This window comes from Chroicocephalus ridibundus, chromosome 3 (assembly GCF_963924245.1).
Source record: "Chroicocephalus ridibundus chromosome 3, bChrRid1.1, whole genome shotgun sequence".
NCBI classification, from domain to species: domain Eukaryota; kingdom Metazoa; phylum Chordata; class Aves; order Charadriiformes; family Laridae; genus Chroicocephalus; species Chroicocephalus ridibundus.
The window spans coordinates 78,613,414-78,626,860 of record NC_086286.1 but is presented as its reverse complement, the minus strand read 5'-3'; the positions used below and the strand labels follow the sequence as shown (position 1 = coordinate 78,626,860).

At 36.3% G+C, this 13,447-nt stretch overlaps 1 protein-coding gene across 1 annotated transcript in view; it reads left to right on the top strand.

Annotated features, from left to right (window-relative positions):
* Positions 1–13,447, top strand: part of FIG4 (FIG4 phosphoinositide 5-phosphatase) — a 72,769-nt gene that overhangs the window by 38,690 nt on the left and 20,632 nt on the right. Inside the window, exons 16-20 of the mRNA XM_063329807.1 lie at positions 4,011–4,149; positions 6,985–7,043; positions 7,625–7,772; positions 8,659–8,742; positions 11,541–11,736. Of these exons, the coding sequence (XP_063185877.1) occupies positions 4,011–4,149; positions 6,985–7,043; positions 7,625–7,772; positions 8,659–8,742; positions 11,541–11,736 (626 nt within the window). The remainder of the gene's footprint in view (positions 1–4,010; positions 4,150–6,984; positions 7,044–7,624; positions 7,773–8,658; positions 8,743–11,540; positions 11,737–13,447) is intronic.

Sequence of the window (13,447 nt, the reverse complement as noted above, 5' to 3'; positions counted from 1 at the left end):
TGTATATCAGATTCAGAACAAGATTACAAGTGGCCTTCTAACAGTGCCTGATAAATAAATCACTTAGCCACACTTGTTCTGTTTGTCAGTCATAAAAAATACATGATTCTAAAAAGAATTTATACTTTTAAGAAAATGGTTTCATCTGTTGACCTCAAAGCTCTTAGGATAATCACTACTAATTAAGTTGTACAGATGAGAAGAAGTAGGACATGTATCGGTTAAGTGACTTGCCTGGAGATACTGATCCAGTAGATAAGACTTGGACTTGTAGGAGAGATAACTTTGAATGCAGTTTCACCCTAGTTCATGATAAGTGGCTTAGCTTTTCTATAGATTTTCTGTACCTATAAACTTGTAATATGTTACCTAGGTAATCGAAGAGTGAAGAATTAAAAAAATGTTCTCAGGATCAAGTTAGTAACTAAAACTTAGAAGAAAACCAAGGTTTCCACATAGAAATACAAGGCAATTAATTTTACAGTAACTTGAAAAAACCTTACAGGTTTAGGTAAAAAAATTTGTTCATGCATATTTTTAATTCTAGCATTTGAAAAAAGTAGAGGGTGCAGTGTAGTTTGAGAAGTCAACTGTTCGAAGTACCCTGGTTGTAAGCAAACGAATTGTACCAGAAAAGAACAACATCATCCAGATAAGAATTAAGTGTTCCTTCAATGCCCTCTCTGACAGGCATTCTGATTAGTTGAATTCTAACATTTTTCTTTCATTTGTGATTATCAGTGAAATTAGAAAATCGTATTCCAAATAATATTTTTCTAGCTTTTATGCCTTTTAGAAAGTAATGTAACATTGCAAACTTCAGTGTTAGAGTTGCAACATGCATAATAAGCTTCTGGAATCTGGAATAATCTATTTATCCACAAACAGGACTGGGCGTAGTAAACTACCTTTTAGTGTTGTATGAAAGTAAACTTAATTACTATAACCTTTTAGTCATGGGATGGTATAGTCCCAATTGTGTTGAATCTCTCATGATTTAGTAATTTGTCATGTAGTGCAGTTGCAAACTCAGATTGAAAGCAGTAGATTATTGTAGGCTAATTCAATTAAATGGCCCTTTCAGTTCCTGTTTTCTCAAATGGTCTCAAAAATGTGCTAGTATACACGTACATTGCAGTATCTTTTGAAAAATCAGTGCAGTCTTTCTACTTGCTTGTACACAATAATAACATTCAGTGCTAACAATGAAGAGAGAAAACCTCTTTGCTGTTTTGTCTGCGCTCCACAATGCATTGATATTCTTATTTATTTTTGAAAAGAGAGATTTTTCTATCTAGCTAAGAAAATTGATCTGAAAAGCTTAATATCCCGTTTTCTCTGGCCCGTGTTTCAAAGAAAGACAAAAGTTTTCATTATTTTTGTTCAAAATTAAGTCATAAAATTGTTCAACCCTTAAAGTAAGGTGAGGGGAGGATTGAAGTTAACGATCTGCTTCCCCAGTCGCTTGTGTGTGTTTGTGCCTGCTTGAAGACTTATGCACCAAGAATCTGTAATATGTTTTTTTACCTACTTTCAAATTATGAGTTGAGAAGTAAGACAGTAGAAAGAAATTTTCTAATAAATGTGCTGTATTTCTGTTAAGTTTAAAACACCACTGCACAACTGAAACAATAAATGTAAAGAGAGTTGGAGTCTCTTTGCGAGGTCACATTTAACAGCAGTCATTTTTTTGCTGTGGAAGAAAGGTAAGAATATTTTAATGAACTGCTGCTATAGACTGTTTCAGGCAGTGAATTGGTTAATTCAGTTAGTATGAGTTTAAATTCCAGCTGTTTGTCATACAACACATTTCATTTAATTTCATTTTAGCATCTGTCATATATGTAGTGACAGTTTGTTAACTGAATTATCTGGTTTTAATCTAATTGTTTTACAATTATTTAATTAACAATTTCAGTATACCTTCTGTTCCTGGCAGGCGAAACAATGGAAAACGAACAAAGGAGGCTGATCTCTGCCTTTAACTTTCAGAAATTGCCACCAATTTTAACCTATTTGTTCATGTTAACTAATTTTGTCTTTAGGGCTCCACCAGTTTCTATGCTTAGAGAGCTTTCTTGGGTTTTGTTCAATACTTTTGTTAAACCACTAACTAAATAACTTACCACGAAGAAAGAATACATGTTATTGCTTGTGACTTTTCCTTTCTTTTTAATTCTCAGTGTCCTCAACAAGGGTTTTTTTGGTGTTTCTTTTTTCAGACCTTTTTACTGAGTTTTGTGTAGCTTTCTTGCACTGTTTCTGGCCTTTCTCATTCTCTCCTTATGTCTTGGTTAAACTGTGACACTATTTTGCAGAAACAATATGGCCTGCAAACCATAAGGACCTACACATGCTTTTGAGTATTACTGTGTAGAAGAGTTAGTGTTTATATGTTGATCCTCGTAAGAAAATTGTGAAGGTGAGGAGCAAGAAAGAGGGTAAAAAATAATATATCTTTTTGTAAGAGTGCTCTGAAGGGACAGTAAATATCTAGAGGGAGTACGAGTGGATAGAAAAGGAAGAAAAAAGGCAGGTTCCAGATGAAAGGCCTCTAAGTAGGGAAGGGGAGTCACGCAACATCAAGAGGTTTCCCCTTTCTTTCCGTTTTCTTGGTGCCTTGCCCTGTTACACCACGTGAATGTTTATACAGAAGATCCCACTTCCAAATATTGGCCTCCACTTAGGCACGCTTCTGTAAAGTGCCATACTTTTCTGTAATCCTGTTGTCACCAAATTTCTACACAGTACTTCATTTGTCAGCTGCTTGTGTGTCTTGATTCCCTGTAAAAAATAGATGTTGCACGGAGGGAAGAGACACTTGAATTCTGGGGAGAAGGAGGTATTGACTGAAACTTGGGTGGTGGCCAGGAACCAACTTTGTCCTTGCTGTCATGTCACCGCTTTGTGGATTCTGCCTGTTTTTTTACCTGCTTTCTGGTGTACTGAGACTTCAGTTTGACTTTTTTGATGCAGTGTGTTGCTAAAGGGACGCTCAACTCTCACAATACTCTTTTTGGAATGTGGAGAGAACTGAAGGAGTAACGCTATCTATTGAACTAGTCCGAACTATTCCTTGTCTGATGATTACTGAAGTGCAAACGAGTAGAGACGAGAGCCTTCCACATGCTAATTCCTCAGGGCACAAAGAGAGCTCAGTTCTCCACATATTCCCCCATATCTGAAGATCCTTCCTCTGCCCCTGTGGCTTTGCTTGCAAAGCCCTCTTTATCACGGTTCACTATCCCAAAGCCCTCATCTGACTCCAGCTTTTCTTCATATCTGTTGTAACTCATCCTATCTGCAGATAGGTAGCAGGAGAGTTTTTAAAGATGTGAGTGAACAACAACATTTCTTTTTGTGCTTCATCTGCAGGGGTATGTAACTACTGGATTTTAGCAATTGCCTTATTTGGTTTGGTGAGGCTTAGATTATGGCAAGAGAAATTGATGATGTGAGCAAATAGGAAAAAAAGTCCAAATTACTGGAAGATGTTTGTGAAGTTTAATCATTTTACTGATTACATTTTGGCTAGAAAAACCTAAAGAATTCATAATTTGTGTGTCATGTGGGAAACTTGTGTATTGTGTGGGTACATCATTCTCCTGTTGTTTAGACTGCAGTAAATTCATCATGATATGTCAGATTCCCTGGCACATGCATAAATACATACACGTGCTTCATGCATACACATATATGCAGAGGTGGGAGACCAAGCTGCAGCATGAGATCTGATTCTGCAAAGCCTCTAAGCAGAGTTTCTGCCTCGGCTCCTTGGTGAGAGAAGCCAAGGAAAGAGGCAGCGCTGGTACCAGCCCAATGCGTGCTGCAATGTGGCAGAAGGTCAGGGCTAAATGAAGTTTCGTGACGGTGGTTGAAGCCCAGAGGGCCCTGTAGAAGTCGTAGGACATACACGCTCCGTCCGTGAGGAGCAAACATGACAAGTCTGAATGGGTTTGGGCTCTGCGATGTTCCTGGCGCTAAGCGTAATGTAACCTCTTGTCTAACAGATGCGGACAGGCAAGATTCTATCAATCTCTTTCTGGGAGTTTTCAAGCCTACAGAAGGAAAACCTCATCTCTGGGAACTTCCCACTGATTTTTATTTGCATCACAAGAACACTCTCAGTCTGTCACAGACCAGGCGAAGGTATTTTGCTGTTATTTTTATTTTTTGGTATTTTGTTTGGTATTGCTCTAATAAATTTAAATGCATGCATACTGTTAACCAAATAATTTTGCCAGCCTGTCAAAAACTTGCTTATTGTTTTTTAAGTTTTTACAAAAACTTGAAAAAAACCCAAAAACCAAAAAAACCCAACCCAAAACCTTCAAGAGATTATCAAAAATGTTGCATAGTGTTGTTTTGAGGGATTTGCTTTAGTATGTTATTTTCCTGTTGTTCTAAGAAAGAAGCTTGCAGTGTGAAATGCTTCACTATTTTACTGAAGTACAGTTACTGCTGTCTCATTAAGCAGCGTACAGTTGTATTTTTGATGGTCAGATTTATTAAGTGTTGAATTTGAGATTAGGTGATGAGAATAACATTTGTTTATTTTTTGTGTGCTTAGTCTGCAGCTGTACATACCAAGAAGCCCATGGTTTTCTGCTTTCCTTTCAGCCATGTCTAGGCTTCATTTGCATTCCATTGTAGTTGCACAGTAATATATAGAAATAATAGAGCTAAAGCATAAAAACTTTAAAGTAATTTCAGAGTGCTTCACAATGTGGAATGAGCTTGTTAAGGATTATAAATACTGTGTTAAACCCCTCCACACCCCCCAGAAAAAAAAATTAATAATAACAGCAGTACTAGACTTGTTAAGTAAATGATATCTTTTAGGAATTTCACTGTTTGTATCTTTGTTCGTTCTGTGAGTCTTAAGGCTCTGTATCACAAATGGTAGATCTGAATATCTGCATGTAGATTTTTGTCTGGGGAAAACTTGCAAGTGTTTAAGCAGTGTATTCAGTCCCTGTTGGCTCTTTATTCCATTAACCCGTCACGGCAGCTGGCATGTGATAGGACTGTTTCTAAATTTCAGTCCTTTTTTTTGTCTCCTGAGACTTCTCTTAATGCTAGCCCATATCAGCCGTACAACCAAGTGCTATTTCAGACACACGTGAAACAGGCAACATCAATTTTCTTGCCTGCTGATTCTGAACATTATTGTATGTCAAAAATTAATTCAGCTGATACATGGCAAATATACAAATGTCTTGGTCTCCTTTTCATCTGTTACCCTGTTAAACAACTGTCTCTTGTCACAGATACTGTCCTCAAATGAGATGGAACATTTTAAAAAAATATGTTGGTTATCTTCATTTATTTGTTAATTAGTTTTACCTTTCATTCTGGCCAGAATTTCTTCTGAGCACTTATAATATACAACCAAGATGTTTTCTCATGTGAACAACATGACACCTCCATGTAATAAGTAGTTAGGTGAAAAAAAATCTTCTAAGTATTTTTTTGATTGTACCAAACTATTGGACAAGTTCTTGGTATAACTTCTTCCTGCCTCTCTGTGCAGTGCCTCTTTTGGATTCCTTGGGCAGAGCAGCAAAGGAAATAATGAAAACTCATAATATAATCAAGGATATAGGAAGAGAAGGAAGATGTTTCCTGTAATTGAAACGTCTTTTGACTGTCTGTGCTTTTCCTATATTCTATTTACCTCTCCATCAGAAAGAAGAGATTTCATAATGAGTTTCATATATACTTTTATGTAATTTGTGATTCACAGGAAAGGACAGTAAATATGGAAAAGGAGACTTTCTGTTGCTGCAGAATTAATATCATTTATGCATGCAGCAAAACTGTGTCTGCACAGTTTCTGAAGGCACTGGAGAAAATGGCTTGCTAACATGGCCTGATACAATACTTCAGGAAGAGATGTGAATGTCAGGCACAACTTTGTCCTTTTTGTTTAGGACATACACGGTTTTTGGAACTGAAGTATGTTGCCCTGCCTGTTCTGCACCGTTTGCTAAATCCCACTAACAAGTCTAACCCTGGGCATGGAAATACACTCATTGTTTCTGCTCCAGATGGCTACGTAGACATGAGTAGGAGATAACCGCGTTAATGCTCTGATTACAGCCCTTACAGTGTTGTGAATACACACATATTTGAAATAAAAATCAATGCAGATAAATGTCTTTTCATCCCAAGTAATGAAATAGAAGGAACTATCAGAACAATTTAGAGAAGAAATTAAAGTATATTTGAGAAGGGAAAATAAAAATATGTAAACATGAATGAAAGATAAAACATGCTTTATTTAATGAATGTTGCTTAACTTCTTTTTGTTGTTTTTCGGAAATCCTGAGTAAGCTTCCAGCAGAGCCTGGTTTTTGCTGTTAGCTATGCCAACATACAGTTCTCAGACTTAGGACATCTGTCCTTAGCTGTCACATCAAAATGTATTTCTATGTGCGGAATTCAACTGCTTTGACAATATTGTGATTTTATTATCATTGACCTTCATATCTTCATACCCTTTTCCTAAATTTGAATAGGAATAACAAGTGCTGAATAACAAGTGCTGGGTGGGGCTTGACGGGGGGTTTTGGTGGTTTTTTGTTTTGTTTTGGTTTTTTTTTAGACCAGAACAAGAGAAAAACATAAATACCTTCTATACATACTAAGACCTTAATTTTCAGTGCTGTAGAGGTCAGCACCTGAAATGTGTTTTATTTAATGGAAAAAAAACCCACTCCTCCCTCCATACCTGTATTGAGCTTCACATGTTTAATTTTCGTGTCCTGAGAGCCAAGTAGTAGGGTAGGGGCCTGTTGAAATCTTAGATCCAAGGATAATTCTTTACTTTCTTCCACAAATGAATTATAAAGAAATATTTAGTAAAGTGACACTGTATCGTTGGGTAACCGTTATGGGCAAACATTTAGACTGGATACAAGACCAAATCATGATACTGGATACAAGATCAGTAGCAATTGTGTGTCTGTTTTTCCTGTACAGCTATACTTACTGGTGGACCACAGGTGTGCTAAAGCATTTACCTCTTCCTTTTGATGAAGGTAGGATTTATATTTGCTCCTTATCTTACAGAGTATCTTGAAAAAGAAGTTTTAGTCATAAATGCTTTTTAACTGTTTTAGATCCCAAATCTGGAAAAAAAAAAAGTTTCCATAATGATTACGAAATACTTTCCTGCCGCAATGAGCTATGATTTTTCAACTGCAGGATGCAAGAGACACCTAATTTGATGAAACCTGACCTCCATATGTTTATGTGCCAGGGCACACTTTTTGTTTTTTTTCCCCTTGCCTATTGACATACATTTATACTCTATGCTGGTGGTTACAGTCCTGTTGCAGATGACAGGTTATAGCTAGTGTGTCTTATTTCTCTGGGACACTGTGGAGCATGTTTTATTAGGAATTGTCGTCATGAAGGGAAATCAAAGGTGATTGATAATGCATATTTATTAAAGATGTGTAGTGCATCATCTTCTTCATATCTTATTTTCTTATCTTAGAGGGGGTATGGCTGTAGAAAAATGCCTGGTAGGGTGCCTAGGTAAGCAGGCTAGTGTTTGTTTAGATTTTTGCAGAGTCACTATCTGTTAGTAAAAAGATTATTTTCTTATTTTCCCCAGTGACATGTGCTGAAAACAGGCACAAGTTGACAGTGAAGAAGTTCCACAAGTATGAAGAGGAAATTGATATCCACAATGAGTTTTTCCGGCCATATGAGTTGAGCAGTTTTGATGAGACTTTCTGCTTGGCAATGACCAATTCTACACGGTATATTGGGATCTTCTGGGACTATAAATCCTTAACTGGAAGTTGATTTAGTGTGAATTAAAGTTACATTTGACTTATTTCATTAAATCTGTGTAACACTGTAGGTTTTATGGGGTGTTGGTTTTGGGGGTTTGGGGTTTTTTTAAGCTTCAAATTTAGCAACTAAATTTAGTTCTAGAAACTAAATCACAATACTAAAACGGAAATGCAACTCTAAAAAAAAAATCGGTTAAGATAGCACTTAAATTTCCAATTATTTTCCATTATGGGGTGTCAAAAGTTTGGGCACTTGAAGTCTGTGAAGTGGGCTTTTCTCTGTGGACTCATTAGATCACAGAGGCTACCTTCAAAACAATTGTTTTCTGATTATTCTGCTTTTGTGTTACAGTTGTTTTCTTCAGTTCATCAGGTTCTCACAGCTGGCCAGACAATTTTTTTTATTTTGTTTTTTTTTTGGCAGCAATCAGCTGGATATTGTAGGCATAATCTTTAATCACACTTTAGCTAAAGACTTCCAGGCAGATTATGTTTCATGTAGCTTTTTGACCCAATATGAGTGTTGGCAGCATTTTGAAAACAATGCAGCTGTGTTACAGTGCTTCTTCAGCACAGGAATGGAGCACATTGCTCTAGGCTTCTCGGCAAGTAGTAATGTTTGCAGCTGTGTTATGCAACTAAATAATGCAATTGAAAGCTTTTTAAATACTTTGGTATTTATCTTTACATGACTTTAACTTGTAATGATGAAGTTAGAACTTGATATTTCTTTTTATGATGATTTTTTTTTAATTGTAAGGTAGATGTTAGAGGTGATTCTTCCATAATATTTAAAAATTTTATGTATTGAACATTGCTTATGAACAGTTTTTCCTTTCTATTTTGACAGAGATTTTATGCCTAAGAATGTGGGGATTGATCCAAGTCCGTTTACTGTTCGTAAACCCGAAGAAACTGGAAAATCAGTGTTGGGGTAAGTCTGAAATATTAAATTTTGTTCTGGTTTAATAATAGTGAAATTGTAATGCAAATATATAAACTCTGTGTGTATGCCTATGTAGTATATTCTCTGTTACATAGGGAAAAAAAATCATTGGTGTTATACTGTGGAATTGTACACTTTGAAAATCATATCTAATTTGTGATTTTTATTTAACACTGTGAATTCTTTATTCAGACTTGTTTAATCTTTTCTGTTTTCTTCTACTCCTCTAAGTGACACACATGAGAAAATTTTATCTAGAATAAAGATACAGAGGTTGTTAAAATTTGATCATTTCTTTGTACCAGTGGCAACTGTCTTCTCCATTGGAGATGACAGGAATGCATATATTATTGTTGTCTTTTTAAAAATAAATGAATAAATTTTGAATAAATAAAACATATCCTGAAACAGCAATAAATCCAATCTGAGCATAGTTTTTGATAAATAATGTTATTAGAAATATTTATAGATGAAATTATATAAAACAATTCAGTCATTGGGACAAATTATCTGTTTTTGCACCCCGGACTTGCTTTGTTACTTCATTTATTCCATTGTTGTCTTTGGTCTGCTTTATCACACAAGGCCTATGGGGACTCTTCTTCTGAACCACTTCATTCTCTCTTTGATACCACATATTAAGGAAAAAAATTGTCAGTAATGACTAAACCTGTGCTGTTACAACGTTATGAGTTCTTCTGAAAACTTGCCATTTTGTTAAAAGCTACAAAATTTGACTGTCTCATAAATAACATCCATTGGGCCTTGACCCTGGGGGACTCACTGTCAATAAATGTTGAGAGTAGACTATGCTTATCGCTAGTAGAACCTGATTTCATGCTACGGATGTTCCCTGGGAATAAGCAGAAAGACTGTTCAGCAGTTATACAGTTTACCTCTGCTAAGAATTGTGAGTTTATGGGTACCTTTGAGGATAAGCTTTATTCTTCCACTGTGGTATAATGTCAGATTTTGGATTAACTAATTTCTGTCCAGACATTTCATTAAATCCTTGACTGTTACACATTTTTCTCCAGCACTTTGCTTCAAGCAAGTGACTTTTAGGGCTTGCTAAGAGATCAGCTGGATCAAAGCCATGTTCCAGGACTCCCTGGATATTGCTCATAAGGCTTCCCATGCTTTGGCTGTGTAGTGGGGTAAAAGGTGTCTTCAGTCACCTTCCCTGTATTTAGCCCGTGGTAGAGGTGGTATCTTTGCCTTGCACATTTGTCATCATCTTTTGACCTCTATGACATTTCTGGAGGATTTGGTGATCTGTTCTCGTCTATAAGTGTTCTGGTCCCCTAGGACAATTAGATCGTGGCTTTCTTCTAAGTATGTGTCAGGGGTGGGGATATCATTCATATCAGAGTTTGGCTACTTGCTCTATACTTCACCTTTCAGAAAGGACTGCTTTTCTTTTAACCTTCACCTCATTTAGAAAAGTAGGGAAGATAACTCTAATTTTCTCTAAAAAGAATGCAGTATGTCTTCATAACTTACTGTAAATTTCTAAGGACACGTCAGTTTCTGCTGGGTTGGAAATTAAACTTACCTTTATTGTTTTTCCCTTAAGGCGTTTGTTACAGCTGTAAGAATTCTTCTGCTATATTAATGTCCTTGAGGGTGGGGTATGCTCTCACATCAAGAACCTTTGGGAGGACTCTCCTGCTTGTTTATATGTGTACCTAAAACATGTAAAGGTTAGCTAATTCGCCACAGGGATAAATTGCTGTATGAGTTTGACTGTAAAAGGCAGAACTCTCTGTGATAGTCATGGTGTGCTCCGCTAGACCTCAAGTGACACTGGTGACCTCCATGCCTTTGCTGATGAGAACACTAGAGCTGCAACTCAAAATAGCATTTGCACCAAACAACATGCTGTTGTCAAAACCTCTTAGCATGCTGCTGTCTTCCTCTAGGGCCTTCCTTCAGGGTAGGTCACACACAGTGTCAGTGTATGTACAGACAGTCACCTCAGCAAGGAGATGTTGCTTCCCTGTTTCCAGAACTGATTTGCCTATAAACATATTCATTGCCTGCCTTCCAGTCCCTCTTCCTTCAGAGTCCCTGAAAGATTGTGACAGTGTCTGAGGGGAAACTGCAACCACATACCCTTCTGTGGCCAGCAGGAAAGGGTACAGAGGATGTAAGGATGGTACAATTTCTGATGGGTAAAGTAACGTATACCTTTCAGAGCTTGTATGGCTAAACCCGCTGCTAGCCTATGAAAATACAGATGCTGTATCTTGAAGAATTTTTACAATTAAAGCACCCCTTTATATTGACTAGAATTTATAGAGTAAGAAATACAAAGATGCTGCATAAGGAGATGTTGATGATTAAAGAACTAAATTGAGGGGAGAGGTACGGAAAAGGAAGGGAAAAAAGTGACATTATGATTAACATTTTGGGGCCCAAGAATAAGAAAGTGGAGTGGATAATGTTAATCAGAAAGTGAAACTTTTTCCCAGATCAAAACCAAAGATGATATGCCTCAATTAATTTTTATTCCTTTTCATCAGTCAGTCCCTCTGGGGGAGGGATTTAAGTAACGAGTCAGAGAATTGGTTGAGAAAAGCTGGCATTAATCCTGTGAGCTGCTCTGGAATAAGAAGAGGTTGATGAACAGTAAATCAATTGGGGGATTAAAAAGATGAGTAATAAGTTGTTCCAGATGATAGAATTCATTTTTCTCAGTAAGATTGTAATAAAAATTAGGAATTTTAAATACTTGTTGTTAATATCTTGCTGATTTCATAAATACACATTGCCTTTCATAATAGGAACAAAAGTAATAGAGAAGAAACCGTGCTGCAGCGCAAAACAGCTGCTAGTGCTCCACCACCCCCAAGTGAGGAAGCAGTTTCAAGTAGTTCTGAAGATGATTCTGGGACAGACAAAGAAGATGAAGGTGCAGTTTCTCAGCGTTCAACTCCAGTAAAGGTTACTGATACAGGAGATAATACAAAAATCACAGAGGTAAGAAATGACTGTGGTAGGCAAGAAGGCTAATCGTGGACTTAAAATTTACATTTCCTTAAAAGAACCAGTAAATGTTATGGAACAGTCAGAAGTAAAGCACTGAGAAATTAAGCGAAAAGAGCATCCAACGTATTTTCTTTGTGTAGATATTAGCAAAACTGATGGTAAAACTTTGCTATTATTCTTGTCATGTAATAGTGAAATACAACAGAAAAATAACATTTTCAAGAAATGAAAAATACTGTTGGAAACCTATGGCATTTGAAAGGTACTCTGGTCAGGTGTAGTCCATAATATTAACCATAAAATACATATATGTTAGTGTGCTAATTCAGAGCAGTAGTGCACTTCTGATCATTGGTCCTTACCATGTTCTGGCTTGCATCATGATGTGGTCTTGCAGCATACAAATGGGATTCCGTTTGGATGAAACTAAATCCCGCATTCCTGGGTGCTTCTCCAGGAATGTACCTGATCTACTTACCTAATCAACATTTAGTCCATGGGAGCTAATATCTGGAGCAAGCCACATGAAAGACATGTATAGCTCTGAGGTCCTGAGCACCACCTCTTTCAATTAGAAATCTGTTCCTTCTGAATGATTACCACTGTGGATATAACTGTAAATTAATGTTCAGTCTGGCTAAATTCCAACCTGATTTACGTGAAGATTTTTAAATTGCTGTTTCATAATTGTATGGTCTGACATTTCAAAAAAAAAAAAAAAAAAAGAAAGTAAACTAACTCAAAAAACGTGGATGATAATTTTGTCACGTTGGTTCTAGGCTGTTACTGCTACTAAGATTGAAGATAATGGCAGGATAATAGTGAAATCGTGAAAGCACAGTCATATTAAAAGAATGTGTATTCTCAGTTGTGTGCTACTTATCTTTTTTGCTAGCATAACTCTAATTCTGTTCGAATCCCTTCGGTGCTAATTTAATGAAAATATTAATTTGTATGAAGTATTATGGAAATATCTATTTTATTAATTCATGTAACATGTCTTCAAATTCTTTCTTGTAGATATCCATTTTGGGTACCACTGAAAATGTCTTAGCAAAAGGATATGCTAATGGAGATTATACAAATTTGCAAAATAATTATGTTGGTTTGGGGGGTTGGTTTGTTTGGGTTTTTTTTTTAGTCACAGCTAATTTAGATGGTTACAGTGTTGTGCTTGTACATGTTATCACTTCTGAAGAAACTTCAGTATCTATGACCTTAGTCAGTATAAAATATAGTGCCTAATAGGCAACAGAGAATAGAACTGTCTCTTTTTTCTGCTACAATTCAAATTTTCATTACATTTATTCTTTAGCCTAGGGTTGTTTGTTCTCAGATAATGGATTTTCAGCCTTCTATACAGCACTGTCTTCTTCCTAACCTAAATGAAGCATTTTCAATAAAATAACTATGAAGTTATTTATTTTGGACAATCAAAGGTATTAATTTTGGACAATTCAGATTGTTATGTCAGTACAAGTGCATTTATTTCTGCTTATGCACGATGTTTTATCTGAAAAGTTTCCATTATCTCTGAATAAGAGTACCTGTTTTCCAGCAACACAGATTGCTTCTACAGGGTTAATAACAGAAATCCAACCTGAAATTTTATTCTTGATTCTTACCGTTGCACAAGTTACCTCACTTCAGTTTTCCTGTCTGTGTATTGAACACACTTCAATACTCAGACCAAAGATATCTT